Source organism: Anas acuta, chromosome 3 (genome assembly GCF_963932015.1).
Source record: "Anas acuta chromosome 3, bAnaAcu1.1, whole genome shotgun sequence".
In the NCBI taxonomy this organism is placed as follows: domain Eukaryota; kingdom Metazoa; phylum Chordata; class Aves; order Anseriformes; family Anatidae; genus Anas; species Anas acuta.
The window spans coordinates 87,525,310-87,549,625 of NC_088981.1; the positions used below are offsets into that span (position 1 = coordinate 87,525,310).

General features: G+C 42.9%; 2 protein-coding genes across 5 annotated transcripts in view; one reads left to right on the top strand and one right to left on the bottom strand.

The window, feature by feature from the left end:
* Positions 1-128: 128 nt before the first annotated feature.
* On the top strand, positions 129-21,419 carry B3GAT2 (beta-1,3-glucuronyltransferase 2). The gene is made up of 4 exons (XM_068678236.1): positions 129-686; positions 12,448-12,592; positions 20,601-20,749; positions 20,825-21,419. Exons 1-4 carry the CDS (start codon positions 153-155, stop codon positions 20,909-20,911), a joined length of 915 nt encoding a protein of 304 aa, XP_068534337.1. The 5' UTR covers positions 129-152; the 3' UTR covers positions 20,912-21,419.
* A 393-nt stretch (positions 21,420-21,812) lies between these two features.
* Positions 21,813-24,316, bottom strand: part of SMAP1 (small ArfGAP 1) — an 82,861-nt gene continuing 80,357 nt past the window's right edge. For all 4 annotated transcript variants that reach the window (XM_068678232.1, XM_068678234.1, XM_068678233.1 and 1 more), the window contains one exon: positions 21,813-22,411. In XM_068678232.1, the coding sequence (XP_068534333.1) occupies positions 22,277-22,411 (135 nt within the window). In that variant the 3' untranslated portion in view covers positions 21,813-22,276. The remainder of the gene's footprint in view (positions 22,412-24,316) is intronic.

The window sequence follows — 24,316 nt, forward strand, 5'->3', positions numbered from 1 at the left end:
GGGGGGAGACCGGGGGGCACCGGGGGAGCACAGAGGGGGGACACCGGCGCCCCGAGGGGTGGGTTTGGGGGGCGGCCATGCGCTGAGCGCCCCCGCTGCCGTCCATGGGGCGGCGCTGAGTGTGGGGCTGGGGGGGGGGGGGGGGCTGCAGCATGAAGTCCCTGCTCTTCGGCCGCTTCCTCCTGCTGCTGCCCTGGGTGCTGGTGGTCATCATCGTGCTGGACATCGACAGCAGCCGCCCGCCGCTGCCCCCGCGGGCCGGAGCCGGGGCTGATGGCGGGGCTGGGGGGGGGTCCGGTGTGGGTGTGCGCGGCCCCGAGGCGGCGCTGCCCACCATCTACGCCATCACGCCCACCTACAGCCGCCCGGTGCAGAAGGCCGAGCTGACCCGTCTGGCCAACACCCTCCGGCAGGTGTCGCGGCTCCACTGGATCCTGGTGGAGGACGCGGCGGCCCGCAGCGAGCTGGTGAGCCGCTTCGTGGCGGCGGCCGGGCTGCCTTGCACCCACCTGCACGTCCCCACGCCCCGGCGCTACAAGAGGCCGGGGCTGCCCCGGGCCACCGAGCAGCGCAACGCCGGCCTGGCCTGGCTGCGGCAGCGCCACCAGCACCTGCCCCCCCCGCAGCCCGGGGTGCTCTTCTTCGCCGACGACGACAACACCTACAGCCTGGAGCTCTTCCACGAGGTGCGTGGGGCTCCCCTCGGGCAGCGTCCCCCCCCTAAAATCTCCTCCCTCCTTGCCCCAGCCCCGACGCCCCGCGCCGCCGCGGTGTTTTGGGGCACCCCGCCAACTTGCGGAGGGGTTTTCTGCTCCTCCCGGCAAGTTTCGGGTCCTTCAGGCTGTGCTCTCGCTGCCCGGAGGCAAAAAACTGCTCCAGGGCCAGGCACCGAGCTGCCCCGTCCTTCCTCCGGGGCTGTCCCCTGCCGCCCCGACTTCCCCGAGCCCCCCGCCCCTACAAGCAGCCCCTACGAGCAGCAGCAGGCTGTCCCCGTAAGGACCAACCAGCCCTTCGGCAGGCTCTTTCATGAAGAAATGTGCTTTCAGCCCCCCGGTGAAGGGCTTTGCCCCTTCTCGGTGGGAAGTGGCGAGGATTTGGGGGAGGTGATCCGGCTTTCTGTCTCATTTCCCTGGCAGGAAGGAGGGATGCTTAATAATAATTAATGGATGTAAAGCAGCAGCAGGATGAGCACTCGCGTCTCCCGTGACATTTGGGAGGGTAACCTTGGCAGGATGGCGTGGGAAGGGGACGGGACAGGTGGCTGGCAGGCAGGTGGGGAAGGCGAAGGGCTCGGGACGGATCCTGAGCCCTGCCTCTCCCCGGCAGGCGGTGCGGTGTAGAGCAGCGAGCAGCCCCGATCTGCACTTCACAGGCATCGTGCTCCCTCAGATGTTTTCCTCTTGGTAGGCTAAGAGGATCGTGGCGCACAGAAATGTGAAGCACGTGAAATTCCCCAGAGCGGGTTATTTTAGAAATGCTTATGTTGGCTTGTGTTTAGATTTGTAGCGCATCCGCTTTCGCTGTCTGCGTGTTGACAGGTACGAGGTCCCGTTGAGCAGAGATGCCCTAGTTCCCAGTTTAGCATTTGGCATCAAAACTGCTAATTGGGGGACCTCTGCCTGGGGGCTAAGCCCCTGCTGTGCTTGATTTCCTTAAGATCTCACGGCTGTGCTGGGGGTGTTATGAGGCGGAGTAATCCCATATACTGATCTTCAGTGGGATGGGAGTGCCCGTCTCTGCTCGGAGATGTGAAACTAACCTCACTCTTACTAAGGGACTCTGTGAATTGATTCAGAAAATGCACTTTCACACCACAAGTAGTGTGAGAGAAAATACCTGGAGGTGAATCTCTACTTTTTTTGGAGTGCAAGTGCTTAAGGCAAACTAAAGGAACAGTATTGCATGTCACCTGAGTGGCCCACAGCTATTGGGGTCTGTGTCAGGTTTATTCTTTTATTATTCCCTGTACTGTTGTTCTAATTGTTGTGGATGATGAAAAGAAAAGGTACAAGTGATCTCTCGGTCACAGAATGCATGAAGGCGAAGGAATAAATGTCTGAAGGGCTGACCTTAGAAATTACCAATGGAGCAGGCAACCTGTGCTCCCTCCTGCTGGCAGGAGCAGTAACCTCACACCTGCAGCTGCGCAGCCCCACGGCTTCTCTTTGACCAGGGTTCAGCCGCTGTGCAGGAGGTGTTTGTTTTGAATCCTGCGAATGAATGAGCTCTCCTTGTGAGAGGTAGCAGCTGGAAAGCTCCAGTGCAGGAGCAGAGGAAGAGCTCCTGCTCCAGCTATCCCTGTCTCCTGGCACTGCCGATGGGCGGTGTGTAGGGCAGGTCTCTGGGATGCCACTGACAGTAACTCCAGGAATGAATGCCCTGTTGGCCTGGCCAAGTTAACCAAAGTCTTCTGGCAGCATTTGCCGGCTGGATGTGCCTTTCTGACAAGTGGGAGGTTACGTTTGGAGGGAGCTAGTAGCCTTGTTTTCAGTCTAGGCATTGCTTGAAATTTTATTTCTTGTCTAAAAAAAAAAAAGGAAGGAAAAAAACAACTTCTCTGTGGTTACGGATTCTGGCTTGACAGCTCTGTAGTAAATCCTGCTCTCTCCTTCAGGGATTGATTGATTTATGGGGGTAAACTGTGCTTCTCTTCTCCAAGCACAAAAAGAGCAACTTCAGAACGTGTTGCATGCAGAAGGACTCCAGCAGTAACTCCGTCGTGGAAGTGGTGTAAAGAAGCCTGGGAGGGAGGTGTTTTCTGCCTGCTCTTGGTTACCTTACCAGGTGGATTCTCCAGATGGGCAGTTGCCTAATCCCGAGGTCTGATTAACTATAGTCTGCTTACCTGGGAGAGCAGTGCAAACATGGAGCAAGGAGAGAGGAGCTCCAAGTGCTGGTCCCACCTGCGTTGGCTGGGTGGCCTCCAGCTGGGTTGGTGTCAGGTGTGTGTTTCACTCACAGGTCTGTTCGTTTATATATGTAGTCAGAAAGGGGCAGGGGATGTGCCAGCTGGCTGCTGGTCGGTGTCACCATCTGCAGTAAATCTGGTGCTTTTATAATGGTTTATTTTGTAGGACACACAATGGCACGTGTGTGTGTAGCTTAGTGTTTGACTGGCAAAAGTACTTCCTCACAGTCAGGCTGGAGGGGGGCTGAACATGTTTAGTTGTAGCTGGTGTCTTTCCACTGCTACTGTGTTCCCTGCTGGCTGAGCTCAGGCTAATCCTCATGAAAAGGCTTTGGGGAAAGGAGCAATTGGCTCAGGGGTTGTAAAATTACTTGGAGAGCTAAGTGTGGTTACAGTTATGATCAAGAAATATTTCCAGGAGTGGAGGTGTGGCTTCTTTAAGTTATCCCCAGCTCTTTTCACCTGAGAGTGTAATGGTGCTCAGGTGAAAAATCATGCTTTTACTTCAGTGCTGCTGGGTCTGGTGTATTGTTTTGTCATTTATTCTTTTGGGATCCAGACCTCAAAACTGATTTATTTTTTTTCCTGGCTCAGATATGATGTGTTTGCCTGGAGGTGTCCAACTGCATCTCTCCATCAGAAAAGCAGGCCACTTTCTGAAAATGTCTTTTATCACTTGAACCTCAGCCTGGGTTCTTAAAGCTTCTGAGGGGCCTGAAATACCAAATTCAGTATCCAATAGGCTATACAGATGTTCCTACATGAGTCATCATAACTTCTATTTTTTACTGTAGGCTGTGCTTTTTGGAGTGACTCTGTTATGGTTTGTTGTCTTTGTGCTTCATCTTATTCCTGAATGCAAGTTATTGTAATATTGTGACTGATGCCTAGCAACTGCAGTTCTGTATTTTTAGACTTCCAGAAAGAAAATCTTAGATAAGGCTGGCATTCCACCTTCATAGAGGATTTTTTTTTTTTTTTAAACAAGATCAGCCCGAGCACTGGAAACTGAAGGCAGACGTTGCCGAAATTCCACTTCCCTTCCCTCTTCACATCCTTCATGTGTTTGTGGGTCTCAGTTGTTTTCTCTGCCTTTTCCATATTTTGAGTAGTTGGCCAAAGGCCACTGCTTGCTTGGCCCACAGATGGTTGTACATGCAAGTGAGGTGAAGTTGGAGATCCATTCTGCTACTGATTGTGTGGTGAAACCTCCCCTGAAACCTTTGGGGATGAGGGCCATGCTGCTTCAGGAGTACAAAGAGCAGGAACAAAGGTCTTTAATGTGCTAGAAGGTGAGCTTGCACTATTCAGAAATGCATTGACTTTCAGAGGGTCCTAAGTTTTATCTGTCACCTTTGCTTGTATTTTGATCAGACACGTAACTGTGAAATTCAAGTGCTTATATCTAAAACCATTATGTCCCTCACTGCCACCCCTAGCCCTTTGGTCACTGGTGTCTCAGATTTCATAGCAAGGTTTGCTGGGTGTCTAAAGTGTGCAAGCACACACCACTGTCTTAGACGTCTGAGTGTGAGCTGAGGATTCACAGACTGAATGTCCTTAGAGGAATTTGCACTGTAAGGTGTGTTCTGAATGCAGACCTGCAGAACACAGTGCAAAGCATTAATCACGATTTCTAAGGGGAAAGTAATCCTTTTATTTAGTGGCTTAGTTTGTCTGGTTGCTCACTGAGTTGGGGACCAGAATTCAAATTGCCACAGCTGTTGCCTAAATGAGAATGCCCTGTCGGGCTAGAAGGGAAGGAGGTGGAGGAGAGAGACCTCCATCTCCTTTGCTTGAATACTTGAATCTGAGGTAGTCTTCACAGATGATTCAAGATTTGTGGAACCACAAAAAAAAAAGATATGAATCTGATCAGTGAAGAGGACAGTCATCTGGGTCACTCTCCAAAGGAATAATTTAAACAAAATCAAAACAAAAATTCTCTAGTATTTTGGAAGTATGCTAATGCTTAGGTGGTGGCCTTGATTGCCCAGGCAGGATCATCCTCAAATCAGCCAGATGGGAATGAAGATTCATGAAGAACAGAGGAAAAATAGTAAAGATCATGCCTTCGCTAATAGACACTGATAATTTCCGTAGTGGCACTGTGGAGCAGAGGATGAGCTGTGAGAGTGATTCACACTGAAAACATTTTCTCATGCCTCTGTCCTTCCCTCTCCCAGAGGATTTGTACAAAGTAGCAGGTATCCTAAATGCTGGTAGCAGTTCGTGGCTTAAAATACCCATGTTAGTAAAATCAGAACAGAAATACTTGCAGGCATTGTGTGTCATGTAGGCATCGGATGGCCAGTGGATGTGTCTGTCAGCCACGCACAGTTCTCCTTCCTTTCCAGGGAGCCCTCTGCGATGGTGTGGGGCTTTCTGTGACGTGTGATGAGGGCAGGACAGCCTCCATCCTGTTATGGGACTGAACATGGTGTTCCCATACTGATGCTGTTCTCATTGCTGTGCTGTGCACCCCTTGCAAGGAACTCATGAACTCACCTACCTGTTACACACTGACTTGTCAAATGCATGTGTGATGCAGGTGTTGGCCCTTATCAAAGTTAATTTTATACATGTTTCAGGGTATTGCGTTCTTTGTCAATGGCTTGAATTGGTTTGGGTTTGTAGGAGGTGGCAGTTTTAATTTGCTACTTTATCCATGGACTTAAATTAGCACCAAAAGCAGACCAGCCCATTCACATTCCAGGGACTTCTGATCTGATGTAGCGATCAGAGAAACCTAATGGGAGCTTCTCCCTCCATTTGAATAGTTTCTGGATTAAACCTTAATTGAGAAGTGACATTGATATCTGCTTTGTCAAAAGAAAAAATCTCAGGAAAGAATTATGAAAGTGAAGACAAAATTTCTGCATCTCTGACTGTTCATGACTGTTATTCTCTATTAGCATAAGAAGGGCAAAGGGTTTTAAGTATTTTCTTAAAAATCTTTTTTTTTCCAGTCATTCTTCCCATCCCCCCAAGAAGGCTTCATATTAGACAGGGTTTTTCTGGGAAAGAACAGTGGGAAATTGAACTCAGGCTTCAGTTTTCCCATGATCTCCTTTGTAACATAGTTTGAAAGCAACTCAGAGAAGACACAGGAGAAGAGTTGAGTATTCACTCAATTTACTCCAAATTTAACAAGGGAAGGGTTAGTGTTCTTTTGAAAGCTTAATAAAGTATATTCAAGTTATGACAATTATGTAAAAGTAGACTTCCGTATATCTTTTAATGGATATATTTATGCAAATGATTTAAAAGTAGTGTAAATTAACCTGTTTCTCTCTAAAAACATGGAGATCTTTTGTCGCATCTCTTGGAACTGGTTGGAAAATCAGATTTTTGCCATAGCCTTAAAAATAACACTCAGTAGCCTAGACAGAATTAAATATTAGCTGGCTGTCATTAGTTATTTCCTTCGTAATAAAAAAGATCTAAATATGAGTTAGCAGCACACTAAATATCTTCCTGGTATATAAATGGTTTAAGAATACGTGACAGATTTTAAATGCACACTGACAATTCCCCTTGCACGTAGACGTGTAATACCTATGCTAAAAAGGTTGGATGAGAAAAGGCTGGTAGAAAAACAATGAAATAGCTTTTTTGTCACTGTTTCCTTGAATTTTAAGCTATTTGAAGCAGATTTATCTAAGTGAAGGACTCTGGATTACATGGTGCTAAGCACTGTCTATTTCTGTATTTTGACAACAGTCTTTTCCTTTTTACCTGTGAAACTAATGCCATTACTATCAAATTAATTATGAATGGTTGGAGGCTCTTTCGGGGGGTGCCTTGCAAGATGCAGGAACACAGCCGAATGGAATGACAGAAAGTAGGATAAGAAAAAGAATTAGTAAGTAGAAGAGCCAAAAGAAACATGAACAACAAATTTTTTGGAACTCTTCCCAAGTTGGCTCCTAACTGCTGTAGTTTAGTACTGTTTTCTCCCCTAGGGAAGCAGTGCTGACATTTGTACCCATGGATTTAGAAGCATTAATCATTGTATCCAATACATAAAATGTTGCTTGAGAGAAGGGAAAATTAATCTATCATCTTTCCGATGTGGTGTGGACTGGGTAAAAATCAGCAAAGGAAGCTTAAGGCAGATATTTGGGAAAAGTCTAACAGTAAGGATGATAAAGCACTGGATCAGATTAGCTGTGAGGGTTGTAGAGCTTCTGTTTTTTGTGGTCTTTAAGAAAAGATAAAACAAACATCAGAGGACCATAGAAAGGCTCGGGATAGGAGGGCTCTTAAAGATCACTCCGTTCCAACCTTCTTGCCATGTGCAGGGATGCCACCCACTAGATCAGGTTTCCAGGGCCCCATCCAGCCTGGCCTTGAACACCTCCAGGGATGGGGCATCCACAGCTTCTCTGGGCAGCCTGTGCCAGTGCCTCACCACCCTCTGAGTGAAGAGTTTCCAACTAACATCTAATCTAAATCTCCCCTCTTTTAGTTTAAAACCATTCTGCCTTGTCCTGTCATTATCTGACTGAGCAAAAAGCTGCTCCCCCTCTGTTTTGTAAGGCTCTTTCAAGTACTGAAAAGCTGCAATGAGGCCTCCCTGGAGCCATCTTTTCTCCAGGCTGAACATCCCCAGCTCTCTCAGTGCTCCAGCCCTCTGATCATCTTTGTGGTCCTCCTCTGGACCCGCTCCAACAGCCCCACATCCTTCTTGTGCTGGGGTCCCAGCCCTGGATGCAGCACTCCAGGTGGGGCCTCACAAGGGCAGAGCAGAGGGGCACAATCCCCTCCCTGCCCTGCTGCCCACCCCTCTGCTGGTGCAGCCCAGGACGCAGTTGCCCTTCTGGGCTGCAGGCACACACTGCTGGCTCATGTCGAGCTTTTTGTCCACCAAACTCCCCAAGTCCTTCCCTGCAGGGCTGCTCTCAGTGAGTTCTCCCAGTCTGTCCTTGTGTTTGGGATTGCCCTGGCCCAGGTGCAGCACCTTGCACTTGGCCTTGTTGAACCTCATTAGGTTCACATGGGCCCAATTCTTAAGCCTGTTCAGGTCTCTCTGGATGGCATCCCTTCCTTCTCTTGTATCAACCACACCACTCAGCTTGGTGTCATCTGCAAACTTGCTGAGGGTGCACTTGATCCTACTGTCTTTGTCACTGGTAAAGATATTAAAGAATACCAGTCCCAGGACAGACCCCTGAGGGACACCAGTCGTCACTGGCCTCCACCTGGACGTAGATCCTTCAGGTCTAGTTTAAATGCCATTTATCTAGCTGTGGGGCAGGGCAGGCTAGGTCAGTGACTGACACGTTCTTCAATTTGTAGACCCTTCCTACACATTTTGTGGTGGAGACACAGACCCCTGTTTACTGACAACAGACTTGCTTCTTAAAGTTACTACCACGAAAGCCTCACTCACAGTCCCTGAACCAGAAAACCACTGGCACAGATTTTCTGACACAGGACCTCCTCTGAAGTAAGGAGCTCCTCTTCATGTCTAAGGAAATGAACATGGCAATGTTGCTGCTGAGCTGTCATAGCTTGTAGTGCAGTCAGGTAAGTTTTGTTGAAGTAGAAGTTGACTTGATGTGACCTGAGAGTAACGCACAACACCTGGTTGAGAACTGATAAAGAACCTGGCTATGGTCATGCTTTAAAAGACTTGTGCTGAAGGAGCTCTAGGCTCCAGATCACGTTTTTGGTAGTAATAAATTGGAATTTTGCATACAGATTTGTTTGAAACTCACTGGGATGGAGTTTCATCCAGGTGAGCCTGGATGATAATCTGTAGGCTGACCAGTGCAGATCACAAACTACACAGGGGCTGAAGTGACAGAGAACAGAACAAAGCTTACTGCACATGGCAGCCAGGTTTGTTTTTGCTGTCAACACTGAATCCAAATAGAAACACATCAACATCAGCCTGCAAAAACACAGGAATTGTTGTTCCTGCCTTGAAGCCTTTTCACTGTAGGAAGTATATTTCCTTCTCTTTGTCATTTACCTTCATTCCCCTAGGGCTTTTTTATTTTCTTCCTGGCTTGGCATCTTACCTATCCATCAGCACATCCCATTAAGTAGCTCTTCTTGATTGACTGCGGTGCTATTTTTGGCAATGCTTTTAACGCTATCTATTTTATTGCTCAGCTACGTTTTGTGCATTTTCACTTGTTATTCTTTAGTGGTTCCTATATTAGTACTATGTCTACTGCTGTATTCCCATCACCTCATTGGGATTTCTTTTGTCAGTTGTTACTGCTCTCTCCTGTCATTTCCTTGCCCACTCCTTCCTAGTTCTCAATTGCTTCATTTTCGCTTGATCTGCCATCTTGCAATGTCCTCCGCATCTTTCCCCATCCAGTGCATCACTGTCCTCCTGTGTCCTGACCACCTTCAGATAATCAAAAAGTAAAGAGGAAAACAAAACATTTCCAGAGGGACATTCATCCTATTTTAAGATTGCTGTCTAAGCTGGGCAGGATGAATCACATCGGCAGGTTTATCTCTGCTCATTAACTCTCAAAGTTTAACTAGGATTGACTAGATGCCTACCCTTCGGAGAGTTATGTGTAAGAAAGATGAATCTTATTCGTGTAAACTAATAGGACTTAAAAGTGGCAAACATTAAGATAGCATGTGCTGCCACACATTAAAGTGACAGCTAGAAGAGTAATTTAGGAAGCTGTTTGTAATTTATAGGATTTTGGCGGTAGTTTAACTCACAGTAGCAAAGCTATTTAGAATTAACATGTTTTTCAATCACCTTTTTGTGTCCTAATGATTAGTAGTGTCAAATCTCAGTTGCAAGCTGACCTTTTAATCCAAATACAGCTTTCTTCCCATCGTACATAAATACAGCCATGACACGTGAGTACATTAAATGCAATAATGCAATTCTCAGAAGATTAAAAGAAATATTCCTACTTCTGTCTGCCTAGCAAATCCTGAGGCTGTAAGGTATTTCAGAATTAACATAAATACCGGTCTAGATGTGCTTTTTCAGTTTGTACTTAAAGGGATTGCTGTATTCTTGACACCTACTTATTTCATTCTCCACAAATGTAACCTGTGAGAACAAAGAAAGTAACACGAGTGCAAAATGAAGAGCTCTGTAAATGTGTGCCTATTTTCCCCTGAGGTATGGTGGCATTACAAACTTAACTCACAGACATGGAGATGAACACAAGACTGTAATAATTAAACCTTCCTGGGACATTTCATGCTACTTTCTGGAGGTCAGTGGGATGCTCTTGAGTAGCAAGGTTTCCCTACAGACTGTAAGCTGAAGTACTGATGAAAATTTGTCTAGCTGTGTTAGCATAAATGCTGCAGCTAGTATTTGCCTTGCCTAGAAGCTCTGTGTGGTCGGGCTCACTTTGCAACGTAGCTGCCCAAAGGCTTCCTGTGGGAGAAGGCAGGGCTGTGGTGCAGCTGGGATCCTGCCCATACCTTGTGGCAGCTTGTGATCACCATGCAGAGCATGGGTGCAGGCTGGCAGCTAGCACAGAGCTGTCAAAGTGCTGTAAATCCAGACGCCGAGAAGTTGCTCCTGCAGCCATGCACTCCAGAAGGTATTAGTGCCAACAGAAAGTGGGCAGAGGACACGTGTCCTAACACCGGTGTGCCATAGGTGGGTGCGCGGTTTGATCGTGCCCCATAAAACCTAAGGCACAGTTAGCTGTGTAGACAAGCCTGAAAGGATCATGCTCTGTGTCCATATCCCATGTGCTTAGATGTTAATGCCAATACGCTGTTAGAAAAACTTGCAAATGGGATGTATCATTAAAACCAGAGCTAAAAGAGCTTCATGAGAAGGTTTGTCTGATTTCCATATCTGAATAGTTACTTGCTAATTCTGTTTTTTTGTTTTTTTTTTTTTGTTTGTTTGTTTGTTTTTTTTTTTTTTTTTTCTGAATGGAGGAGTGGGAGAGAAAAGAAAAATACTTTTAAGCAGGCAGAACGGTTAAAGGCAAACACCTTTGACAGTAACCTGTAGAGACATTCATGGCGGTCTCTTACCGACGCTGAAATAGTCAATAGTTTTGACATTAAATGTGCACAAACAAGTGGAAGGAGAGGAGGTGTACACCTCTCCTTTGCGTGCACATACATATCTGGATTTTTAAATATGTATTTTATGCATTTCCTGTATTCTCTTAAAAAAAACTGCTAATGTGTCTAGCTTAGAAATGCCAACAAGAGTGAAGTGTTCTCTTTGTTTTTTCTAGTGGATCTCTTGGGAGTGTAGATGATACATATGATAAATCTTTCACCTTGACGGAAAGAGGGAAGTGTTTAATATTTAACCAAGGTTGTCTTTTACTTGAACATCTATCGATAGGGGAGTGCAGTTACAAATAAGTAAAATTTCATTTGCTTTTCTTGCTAAGATGAGTGCTTGGAAGGAGAAAGGGATAACCGTTCCCTAAGGAACAGGCCTCAACTGCACTAGAAGATGAGATTGTTTTAAAAATTGATCGAATTAAACCCATGTCACACTGGAATAGTTTCCTGCTTGCTTAAGTAAGATCATATTTAAGCACGGTAGTTAAACCAGTGGCTTTTGAACTAGCGTGTTAAAATGGTGTGAGTTGTGTCCCCGTTGTCAGTTCTGTGCTTGGCCTCTCAAGTCCTCAGGCCGCAGCGGCGGCCATTTTCCTGCGGGGAGCAGGGCCTGGGGCTCGCCTCCTGTGTTCTGCAGGTGGTGGTCTTCTAGCCTGTGAACAGAAGAATCCCAGTACAACACGCCTGTTGCTAAAGAAAGAGTGATTTTCCAGTACCTATAGTTTCTTCTAGGATAGATGAAGACTGCATTTCCAGAATTACATTTGGTTACACTGGGGAAAAAAACTCCCATTACTGACAACAAACTCGCAGCAGCACACTGCCCAACCTGCCTCATGTCCTTCTCAGAAATATAACGGCTCTTTCTGAGAGGAAATGTAAATGTTAAAAGGGATAGCCCCAACATTTATTTATTTGTGAGCCTTTAGTAGATCTAATCTGCATCTTTTGTCCAAATCTGGTATGTTGTGGATAGGGGAAGGGTTGTGTGTCACCGTATCTTGTACTCTGTGTATTTGTTAACAGTCTCTAATTATACATGTCTTAATGAAATGCGTATTTGTTAATCATTCCTATAAACTCTCTCACTGGGATCTCTCTCACAACTGATAAGAGGTCTATAGAAATACACCTACGGATAGTATGCTGTAGTTTTTTGCCTGCAACAAAGATCTAATGCACCATGAAAAACCCAAACAAACAAGAAAGCAAGTACTGTTTTTTCATGGCTTTTAACATTTTTGTTATAAAGAGAACTTGAATCAGGTATTTCCAGTAGAACGGAGGTGCCTAGTAGCTAGGGAGCTGGAGATTTCACAGAAAATGAGTGGGCCTATGCAGCTTCCAAGTGTTTACTCTGTTGGGCTGACATCTGTAAGCTAGAATTCCTCATAAGTATCTAGTATTGATGATTAATGTGTAGGCTTTCCACCAACGCTTACAGAAAAGCTTACTAGGTAAAAGCATGCCCAAAGTCACGCTGTGCCCACCTCTTGCAGATGCGTACGACCCGCAAAGTGTCGGTGTGGCCCGTGGGACTGGTGGGAGGACGGCGGTACGAGCGCCCCGTGGTGGAAAACGGCAAAGTCGTCGGCTGGTATACGGGCTGGAGGGCTGACAGGCCGTTTGCTATCGACATGGCAGGTGAGCACCAAGCTTCATGGCACATGAATGTGTTTCTTGTAACACCCAGACCTACATTTTCTGTGAGTGGGACAGAAACAGATGTCTCGAGGTAAGCAGCTGTTAAAACTTCTGAAGTGTAGCCGCTGTACGTAGCCCTTTAGCATTAAATATCCTGGAAGTCTTAGCTTGCACATCTCGTTTAATTAAGTTGCTTCTTAGTGATAGCTGAACTTACTTCTCACTTGCTTTTAATTTTATGTGGCAGCTTGGCAGTTACGTTGTATAAATTGTCTGAAACAATTACAAGTACAATTTACAAGTTAATTGTAAATTAAGCTGTTAATTTTTTTAAAAAATTAACGAGTTAATTTTTGCAAGGAACGCCTCCCTTTCCTTGTGTCATCAATCTACTGCAGCCAGTATAAATGGAGACCCTTCTTAGACCCCATATTGTAAAATGCTACTTTATCATGAAATAATTCATTTTTTATTGGCTATTTGGAATGATGGTGATAACTGTAGATGGATATAGTATGAAATGGTGTGCTGAGGGGGGGAAAAAATCACTGTCAGCTATAGCCTAATAGATGAAGGCAGAAAAGCTTCAAAATTGATCTACTCAATCTTCTGCTATGAAGTTAGCACACCACAGAGCTCTGTCTTGCTGTCAGTCCATGCTTAGACACTCTTTTTTATATACTCACAACTGCCACATGAATCAACACGGTGCCGAATTCTGGTTGCTGATGTAGCAGCAGCTGGTTTCCCAGAATGATACGGTATTTGCACTAAAGCATATTCTGTACTCAGGGAGCAGAGGGAGGGGGAAAAGTAGGGATACAAGGGCAAGAATGGGATAGAAATAGCCAGCAGTTTTCAATTTTCTTAAAACCTTTATGCTTCAGGAATGGGAAAGGGGCACTGCTTTCTCCTCTCAACAGAATGTTTTTATATGGATTGAAGTGTTTGATGACAAATATGTGCAGTATTTATAGTACAGTTGGTTAAAAATAGCACTAGGAGAACTAAGTAGTAGCAGAAGTATCAACAGGTGAATTTTTCTGCACTGTAGAAACCTGACAGGTTACTAGTATCACCTGGCATGAAAAATTTTGAAGCCCCTAGGTAGAGGCATTCCTCAGGGAGATATCTAGGTATGTCAGTCCCAAAATGCCAGCAGCCTGGCTGCAGCTCCATGCTTTAAGAACAGTCTCTGCCTGTGGATATATAGATATGTACAGATACTATGTAGTAGAACTGGTTGCTCTTGGGCATTGTAAGGTTGATAGCATGGTTCATAATTCATTAGCAGCAGGCAAAAAGCCATTACAAGACATTAGCCAAGGGACTCTAACCCTGATATGAAGAGATACATGGGAAGTTCATGTCATCTTTGCTTACAGCTTGCAGTGGCTGGCTGAAACACTGGCATGAGGGAAAAGCAGCTCCACTAGGAGCATGACCTGCTCTGACATGACTACAGAAGTCATGGAAGAGAGAGTTACGGAAACAGATGCAAGGGCTGAGAGTATAGGAAATTATTGCAGAATCACCAAAAAGGAGGTACTACTTTGTGAAAGTACTTATATTTTTCTTCAAAAAAGAAAAATCGGGGAAAAAAAAGTTTTTAATACCATTATTTCAGTAAAGAGGAAAATGAATGTTATGTAGTCAGGTAAATATGTATTTTAAGTTTGCATCTTCATTCCCCTCAGGAACACAGCAGAAGGGCACAATCAGAACAGAAGCTGTGAATTCAGAAATAAAAAGGTGTCTGAAGAGGTGTAGTGTACAGGATGTGCATGAGCACTGTTTTCCAGCCTTGTCACCCCTACCACACCTCTATACCTTCAGGGACTTAGAGGACTTGCTAGTAAACTGAAGTGAATGCTTGTTGCATCATTGGAATTCCTCCTCCTACTGGCACCAACTACGTAAGCAACTAAGGTTATTTCATATATTGCACCTAGGGAAGATCAGGAATAAAAAATAGTGCATAAGTTAAGCTGTCCAGCTGTCTATAGCTGTTTCTAATTAATGTTCTGGTTCCCAAGGTACTGCTAAGGGGCCTCTGTTCTTTCACAGAACCGTATTTTCTTAGTGATTTTCACAAGGATTTGATCAGGAGGCTTGGTATGAAAAGGATGGCTGTTCAAAAGGTCCCCGATTTAATTTGTGGCTGTTCAGCTGAAGTGCATCCTTGTGTTTAAGTACACAAACTTCTTATCCTCGACTTTAAGATACAGGGCCAAATTCAAATCTACCACAAGTGGAGACAGGTACTGCTGATTTCATCAGGATCAGCTGAAGACCCTAGCTGGCCAACTTCTGGTTTCTTCTTTGAAACGTCCTCGCATGTGGCAGTCACATTTTATCTGTTCAGTGAACATTGATTTCTTTCGAGAAGTTTGTGGTTGACACTGTTATTCCCCGGTGCTAAATTGCATTCAGAAAGCAGAGGAGCTGTTTCCTGTGTTCCTTATTGTCTGGCAACCAACAGAGCATACAAATTAGTTCTGGTGTTTTTAAAGTACTGCCTCAGTTTTAACAGTAGGTGTTTTCTAGAGTTTGACAGACTTCCTTATCATAAGGGAAGACAAGGGAAGGAGAATTGGGTGTTGTAAGCAAAATGTGACAGTGAGTCCGAGTTAGCAGGAAGAAGGGGTAAGAAATGACTGGAAACACATGGGAGAGCATTTGGCTGTTAGAGAAAAGGGGTGTGAGAAAAGAGTGTGTGAGTTCAAGGAAAATAAGCAGGAAAAGCACAAGTTACCTGGAAGATAGATAAGTGTGCATTCAGAAAAAGGCTGGGGCAGGGGAAGAGTATATGTCTCTTTTTTCCCCTTTTTGCTCTGTCCAGCAGAAGCAGGGGAGAGCGGGGCTGAGGAGGGAAAAGAAAGGAGCTGCTCTTTGCTCTCTCGCCTCCTGAGAGCCCCTGGACTCATCCGCAGGGCTCAGTGATACAATAAGCACCCCTCTTTTTCCACAGTTAGAAGTGGTCTTCTTGCTAAAGCCTGTGTGCCAGGGCTGTATTTCCATGTTTGCAGAACTGGCTTTGGAACAGATTTAAGTAGGGAAAGCAGTGTGGCAGAACAAGCCAAAATTAATTCTCAACTTCTAAGGTAAATTTTACCTATTTGGTTTCATGAGAATGGTAAAAGGTGTTTACCATTGGCTGAAATTCAACCTGTGCTTATTACTTTAGAAACGTGCATTACCTAGAGCTGTTGAAGAGTTGGCTTTGTAGTTCTCAGTGAAAACGGTACATTACTGGATTCTGCAATAAATATTGTTTGTACTTTTACCTAGACTATGATGATATTTTATTAAACGAAGCTAAGCAAAATTCTATATCCACAACATGAAAGGTACAGAAGTTGGGCTCTTGTATTACACAAAGAATGAAATTAAGAAAATCTTCCTCCAGATACAGACAAACATTGCCCGGAGGGTAGGAAAGGAAACATACTGTCTTTTCAAACACACAGTCCTAAGGTTTTAAAAGTGTTATTAAAATCTAGGTTAAACACAAACTGAGGAAAACTAGGTTAAAAAAAAAAAAAAAGTTATACCATCATGTTAGGAACTAGAAGTATGGAAATGCGTTGTCACTCAAAGCAGGTTTCATCTTAATCTAAGCAAAATTTACTGCAAGACAGACACCTTTTTTCATTAGTATTTCTGTCACAGGCTGAACAGGATTTGACTGTGAAAGCTGCGAAGCATCTTTGCTCCTGGTGACTCTAGCTGAGGCACTCTTTTTGTAATAGGTTGGCAGAAAAATGATGTGACAGAGCCATCGCACTCCCTTTTTCAGGGGAGTCCCGTAGTGAAGGAGGTGAAACTCCAGTAGTTGGTTGCCTTGATGTAAAACTGCCTGAGAAGGGCTTGAACACCGTTCCTTATTTCACCAACTTGCCTCCTGTCATGGCTTTTATCCCTGAAGGACGCACACCCATTGAGTATGGCATCGTTTTTTTTACGTCTTTTTAGGCAGCTTGGTCTGAATGGTTGGGAAAATAATAACTTGAAGCAATAGCTGCTTTTGGTTTGGTTAGAACACTATTCCCGTGTACTGCCTGATAATTTCTGTTAAAGATTTGGTCTATTTGTGCTTGTCCTAACATCAGGCTCCACAAATACTTAGGCTGCCTACAAGGACATACTAGAATTTCTCTGGACCTAGAGAGCCTGATGCAAATACCAGCTCCAGTACGTCATGATATGTTGATATCTAAAAGAACGCAGGCTGCAACAAGAACACTTTGAGGCTAGGGGGAATTTAAAAAATCCTTCCCTGTGCCTCCCCCAAAAAAAACAAATCACCACAAACTATTTTCAGGTTACAGAACCACAGAATTTCTAGGTTGGAAGAGACCTCAAGATCATCGAGTCCAACCCCTGACCTAACACTAACAGTCCCCACTAAACCATATCCCTAAGCTCTACATCTAAATGTTTTCTAAAGACCTCCTGGGATGGTGACTCCACCGCTTCCCTGGGCAGCCTGTTCCAATGCCTCACAACCCTTTTGGTAAAGGAGTTAACCGTAGGGGTTATCCATAGCCACCTGGGCAGCTGAAGTGAGTGCGCTGTGTTGTTTATTATAGACCTGATTCTAAATCTTCTGTAAGTGACACTGTTATCGATTTACTTACAGCTTGTTTCCAGTGCAGGAGTTTTTCACCACCCATGAGAACAAGTTAGATCATGAATCTCGCAATGTCAAGCCTGGTCAAGGAAAACAGATGCATGCTTCACATTAGCATTGCAGCAGCTGCTTCGGGCATACAGATTAATCTATATGTGAGATTCACTGGGCAGGCAGATTTTGAGTCATTCGTTGTGCTCCAAGTCCCTCTGCTAGGGCTGGAGCAGCCACCTGCTTCCTGGATGCTGTGGCGATGAGATCTTTAATACATCTCATCCTTCTCACGGTTCTCCTGAGAAAAAAGCCAGTCTATTAAAGACACTGCAAAGCATGGTGCATTGCATCTGGATCTGATAGAGCCGCTGCTGCAAGACAAAGTACAAACAAAAAAAAAAAATATTGAGTGGCTACAGCAGACAATCTCAGAGCCCCCACCCCGCCATCAAGTATGTAACAGCTATTTCACAGGTTGCCCAGTTCATAATGGAGAACCTCTTTCAGGTGAATGAATTGTTAGAACATTTCTCTGTCCTGAAGTACAAACAATACATATTTTTAAAAATTGAACCCAAATTTTCCATCACAGGGAGAAGGAGGAAGCAGATCCCAGGTCAGGACATGTTTAACACATCAAAGTTGGTACTACCTCAAACTGTGTGGAAACCAGTGTCAACACCAGCACTGAGCTAAACAGGCTAAAATGCTAAACATTTATTCCATTATCACTCTGGAAGTGATAAAGATGTTCAGTTTCTAGCTTGCCTTCAGCTAGTATCCTGTCTAGAGCCTTCAGGAGGCAGAGGCATTTATTGTGGCAACTCAATCCTCAAAGGCTGTCTGACTGGGTGAAGAAAAATGTTTATCACTGAACAGGAACTATTCATCCAAGACAAGCCAAGGTGTGAATTAACAGATCGGTTCCACAGAAGGAAGCACAGATGCAGGTTTTGCCACGTCTTCCAGAGGTCTCATCCTCCAAAAACTCATTCGTATCCAGGTAGAGATTCAGCCTGTTAGATTTTGGTCACAGCCTTGCACTTAACAAACAAAATGCCCCTTTACACTTTGTCTATGAAATTGTCCTGTGGTATTTCAAGTGATTAAGCTCAGTGTGACCTTGCAGGAATAATGAAGTAAGAGTTGTCTGAGCGTGGTGCTGCTCAGTTATGCTACACTGGAGACATTAATTCCACGTAATTCCTTGGTGGGGAGAGAATTCAGACACAACGATGGCTCTTCATCTACTGTCCTGGGATCGTGAGCTACCAAGGGGAGTAACTAGTGCCAGCGTGGCCAAAACCTCAGCCATCTATCTCTTCTTGATGCCAAAATGATCTGTGATAAAGCCAACCGAAAGCTGGCACTAGAAAATGTTTTCCAAGTCCGCTGGAAGTCTTATCTACAGAAATATGTCATGTGAAAGTAAAGCAGTTATACAGCAGAGCTGAAGAACTGCAGAGCTGGGAGATAAGTCTCCCTGAATTATTTTCAAGTTGCTGCTTACTCAGTCTCTTAAGATACCCAGAGAATGCGTGACCACTGCTCACGAAACCAAGCCTCAGGCCAGTCAGTGCACAGCAGTCTATGTCCTTATTGTGTACAACAGTTTAATAATTTGGCTTAATTTCATGTCTGAAAACGTGGGGGGATTTTTGACAGCACTCTAGGAGAGTGGTTTGCAGTAACACAGTACCGAGGCTACAGCATTGTTGAAGATATAAGCATAGGACAAATTCATCCTTAGACCTGACTCCATTTCTCAACGCAGAAGCAGGTTTGCACCAAGAGACCCTAGAAGGAATTCTTGTATTGATAAGTATGGACTATGGGGAATCAGAGGCCAAGTTAGGTGAAACGTGCAAAGAAATGCTAGGAAATGTGTTTCTGTTCTACCTAGGATGGATGCTTTCACCACTCTTTAAATCTAGGCCACGGCACTAATTTTGGTGTTTACTTGGTTTTCTTCTTCACGGATGACGAGCTTAAATCTTCGAGCGTTTTAAAAGGAAACAGCTCCTGCAGCTGATCAGGGCTCCAGCAAAGACTGACTTACCTTGCAGAGCAAACAGTGTGGTTTTGTGCCCAAACTGTCAACCGCAGTGGTTACACCAAAAATTGTAATTGCTTGTTCTAATTTAGAAGAAAACCTAACCAAAAATACTGAACTGAACCAGGGCAATTCTTTACTTTTAAAGAAAAAAATCACTTTCTGGAATCTTACTGTATTGTAAGGTAAACATGGTTTCAACACACTATCTTTGCATGTGATGTATTAACTGCTTCCTTTTATTTTCCTCTTTAAAAGACTCCCATAAAAGACCCAGGTAGTTTCAAGGAAAATACAGCAGCAAGACAGTTCCGGTAAAAAAGGAGACAGAGTTATATTCCATTAGAGAAAATTATACTCCTTTTTAATGAGAAAAATCTTAACATTGTCTTTAGAACTTAACATGCTCACAGTTTTCCAAAGCAGATGTCAAAACTGTTGTAAAGGGACAGCAGCTTCTCTTACAAAGGGCAGCTGGCACCACTCAGAACTGACTAAAAAGCATTTATTTATGTGGTAGTCTTAACTATTAGACATAAGGCATTGCAAACGTATTTTTTCTCCACAAGTGTATCAGAACAGTTTTGGGTCATACCTGAAGTACGCATATGACTGAACCTTACTGAATGAAAACACACATTTCTGTAAGTAACAGCAAATGGGAAGGAAGGCTAACCTTTCTGCTTCAGAAAGGGTGTTTGTTCACACTCCTGATTTTTTCTTGGTTTCTTATCTCCCTTTGGGGGGCCTAGGGTATGTTATTAGGGGGAACGCATTGCCAACAGAGCTATGCCCACAGATAAAATCCTTTGCATAGTGCAATGCACAGATCAGCTACAGACTGTCGTGCAGGTGACTGCTTATAAACAACCTGTCTGATCAACAAGGTAAAAAAATCTCTAAAGATGACAGTCATCAGTTACGTAACTTTTTTTTTTACTCTCACCTTTAAACCTAGAAGTGTTTGTTCAGTGTCAATGTCATACATTTTATTTTAGTAAAAATTTAGTTTTATTTTCTGAACTAGGAGTAGAAAGGGAAAATAGTCCAACATCTTAGCAATAGCTGACTTCTCAGGCAAAAAACATTCTCTTCATTACAGGAAACTGATTAAACGTGTTGAAAATACAGTGCAATAAAAAAAAATCTGAGTGCATCTCCAGGGCAAAACAAAACAATGTGGGATGTACAGAACTACTAAATATTGTCTACCCAGATAATCAAATTTACACGTTTTTAAAAGGAACATGGAGATTTCTAGGCTTAAGTGTAATCTGCACAAAATGTAAAACCTTAAGCGTTTTCTTAACCTTTTTTTTTTCTTCAAGGGTTTGCTGTGAGTCTTCAAGTGATTCTGTCGCATCCAAAAGCTGTATTCAAGCGTCGTGGTTCTCAGCCGGGAATGCAAGAATCAGATTTTCTGAAACAGATAACTACAGTGGAGGAACTGGAACCAAAAGCAAACAACTGCACAAAGGTAATAATTTCCTTTCTAAGGAGCTCTTGTGTTTTCTTTGGAGAAGGCTGTACTAACACAGATGCTGTTTTATAGGTCCTTGTATGGCACACACGAACAGAAAAAGTCAATCTAGCTAATGAGCCAAAATACCATCTGGACACAGTCAATATCGAGGTATGAACTGGAGACAAAGTTGTACAGGAGGTGCAGTACAACAGGCGTGTCGGAAGGTGTTTGCAATCAGCCAGTTACAACAGTCTACACGTGTGAGATCTCTGAACAGTCACCTGGCGGACTTCTGTGGAAACAAAACGAAAGTTGTCAGATACTCTAATAAGCAAATCAAATGGGTGTGCTTCGTTCTAACTTGTTTGCATGCATTTCTGAGCTCGTCTTAATAAACTGACACTTACCTTTATTTTGAAGCTGTTTCCACGTAGTAAAAACAAGCAAGAGAAACATGACTGCAATGGAATATTTTCAAAATCATCATGTATGTACATAGTTTTTGTATTTATCCAGCTTAATGGTGTAATTATAAACTGATTTTAAATCATGAACAGTTGATCTCAATATTTGCATAAATAGCTGCTCCAAATTGAACGTTTTCCTTCATTAAAAGCAGACTTCTGGAAGAAATAGCTGTCCAGTTGATCGTACAATGATGAAATAAAAACCCACAATCATTTATGGATTTATCCTTTTAATATAGGGAAATAACATTTTATCATTACGAGGCACCATAAAATGTAAACACAATCACTGTCATAAACCTGGATCACTGCGAGGAAAAAATATATCTGTTCACACTGAGTTACCTTGTATACATGTTGTGCCACTAGTTCTCAGCATTAATACTGTGTACATGCCTCGTGAGCCAGATTGGGTACTTTATCACAGGAAACTCAAATGGATCAAATGCTCATTTTTTAAAAGAATAAACTATTAATTTGTAGAACTACAGTAACATCCAGGTTTATCTTTCTTTCAATAACCATATTCCCTGTTATGCACACCATAATAACATCACAGTGAAATGTATGATGAAACAAAATTTCTTTGATACACTAGAAAACATTGCTCAGTGATACATTTACATTCTATTTATATATGATTAAACATTTGTTCATACAGTACCTTCTACAGGATTACTGGGTAATTTTTTTGGGGGGGGTGGGGTCAGGGTTTATATTTTTGGATATTACTAACATGATAGCTACATCCCTTATATGCAAACATTTGATCTAGAATTTTGAGGGAAAAAAATCAGTATGTGGTTAAGCAGCTTCTTAAATACATGGTCTATGAAATCATATGCATTGTATGAAAACGCTGCCAATGATATATAAATGTGTTCTTGATCTGCTTTTCACTACATCAAATTTAAATCAATATAGACCACAACACGGTCAGTCAGTTATATTCTTAATCTGAACAGCTTGGGAAAAAGAAAAAGAGTATGTACATGGAGAGAACAGCAAAAGTAAATGCATTTGAACAAGGAATGTTAGGTGGCTGTTCTGGAGGAAACTTCTATTGCAACTTTCATTTCCACAGTTGTGTGCTCAGAGTCTGACCAGAGGAGCTTCCAGTCCATCCTGCCACTGTGCTGGGGGGCTGGCCAAAGCCCATCACGTTGCTGGAACTACTGAGATTCATCCCGGCCATTTGCTGATTCATCTGTGAAGCATACACAAGTCTTGTTAGTACTGGTGCTGAGAAACAACACACTATTAGCCAAAAAGCAGTAATGCCTCCTAAATTAGCAACCCAGTTAAATTATATTTTCCTAACTTTAATATTTCGTATTAAATATTGACTCAAGATAAGCTTCTGAACATTTTTTAAGGGACCAGCTTGTTGGGAACCAGTTTCTGGTCAAGTGATCATCATTATACATAGGTTGGCTGGCTGTAGCACTTGGTGTGTATGACAAGCCTACAAACATTCTGCTGGTGAATTCACAGAGCATGTGACAACGAAATCTGATGTGTTTCAGTTGGTACCAGCCTGAAGTTTCAAAGCTAACCAACAAAATGTTGGCAACTGCAATAAGGAAACACAAAAGCAGGTAGCACAGCCTTGTCTACATTTGCAACTCCACATGTTTTTTGTTTCACCATTATTTATTTGGAGACCTCAAAATCTTGACTACACTTTTTTATATAAATTGTCGATTTAGCTGGCCAAAAAAGATACAGATTTATTAACTTGCGTGTTGTCTAAATCTAAGCATTTTTGCTAAAGAAGCAACTCAAGATACCCTAACTACTTTAAAACAAGTGAAATAGTTTGCCTTAAATTAAGAAAGCTAATTCGTTAAAGGTGGGAAACGGTTCAAATCAAGCACATTTATCTTAAGGACAGTGCAAAAAATACTTCTACTTTCTAAAACTATTATCTATTTGGTGTAATTTTCAGCACCCAATATAAAAACCTTTAAAAACCTCTTACCTTCTAAAAAACACTTACTGACAAGCTCAAAACTTAACCATATAGACAGAGTAAAGATGTCCCCTCTTAAGTGTTTGAGAGCAAGACAGCAATTAATAATCAGAAGCAATGAACAGGGATGTTGGCTAAGCAGCATCAGATTAAAGTAAGAGACTGCATTAGGTAAAATTTCAGAGTTCATGTAAACAAAACCATGCAACACCAGTGTACAAAAGGAAATTGTGAAAAACTGGTGAAAGAAGTTGTTAAATGAACTGCAAGCTAGTATTTCAGGGTAAAATTCAGTACTGTGTGCTTTCATACTTTTATCCGCAAAAATGACTGACCAATCACTGAACATGGAAATTAAAAACTGCTGATGAGAACATCTCACCTAATTGTTAATCTTTTCTTGAGCAGAATTCTTAAGAAGCAGACTATATAAAGTAGGCTATTCTGGTAAGTAAAGCAAGCTCTTCCCCTTTTAACTGAAACACATTTCCCCTACAAATTGCTGAATATGAGCATACTGATATTATTATCTGGTGTGCAAGTAGTGCAGAAATAGGTAGGAGCTTGTCCTGTGAGCCAACTTTTAATATATATTTGAAAAGAAGCATAATTTTTATGTCAAAGCTGATATGGGGCTTTTTTAAAGTCAGGTATCTTAAAAAAAAGATTGTTAACAGTAAGACCATAGAGGATTTTTTCATTTGAAATTCTGGAATTCTCACATTTTAAAAAGTAATTTTCGAAGCAGAATGACAGCCTCTATTTTCAAATAAGGCCTATTTTATTCCTTTAAGAAATACTGCTTACCTTCATACCTGTTCATACTGCAGGACTTTATATAATTAAATCTAAATAAGTCATTAAGGTTCACTTCATGAATCACTAGAGTAAGCAGCATGTAAATATTGTATTGTTCCTCTCATTAAAAACATATGAAAAAAAGAGTTGCTATCATCCATATTGATCTCTTAGGGAATCGTTTATTTAAAAAAAAAAAAGCTTTCAACTACATAATTTTAAGACGTTTCATTGGACACTGTATAAATATAGTACTAAGCATATACCGACACTTAGAGAACCCTTTAAACATAAAAAATAGCATGGAAATACTACAGATAAGTAACGTGAATCTAAGCAAAT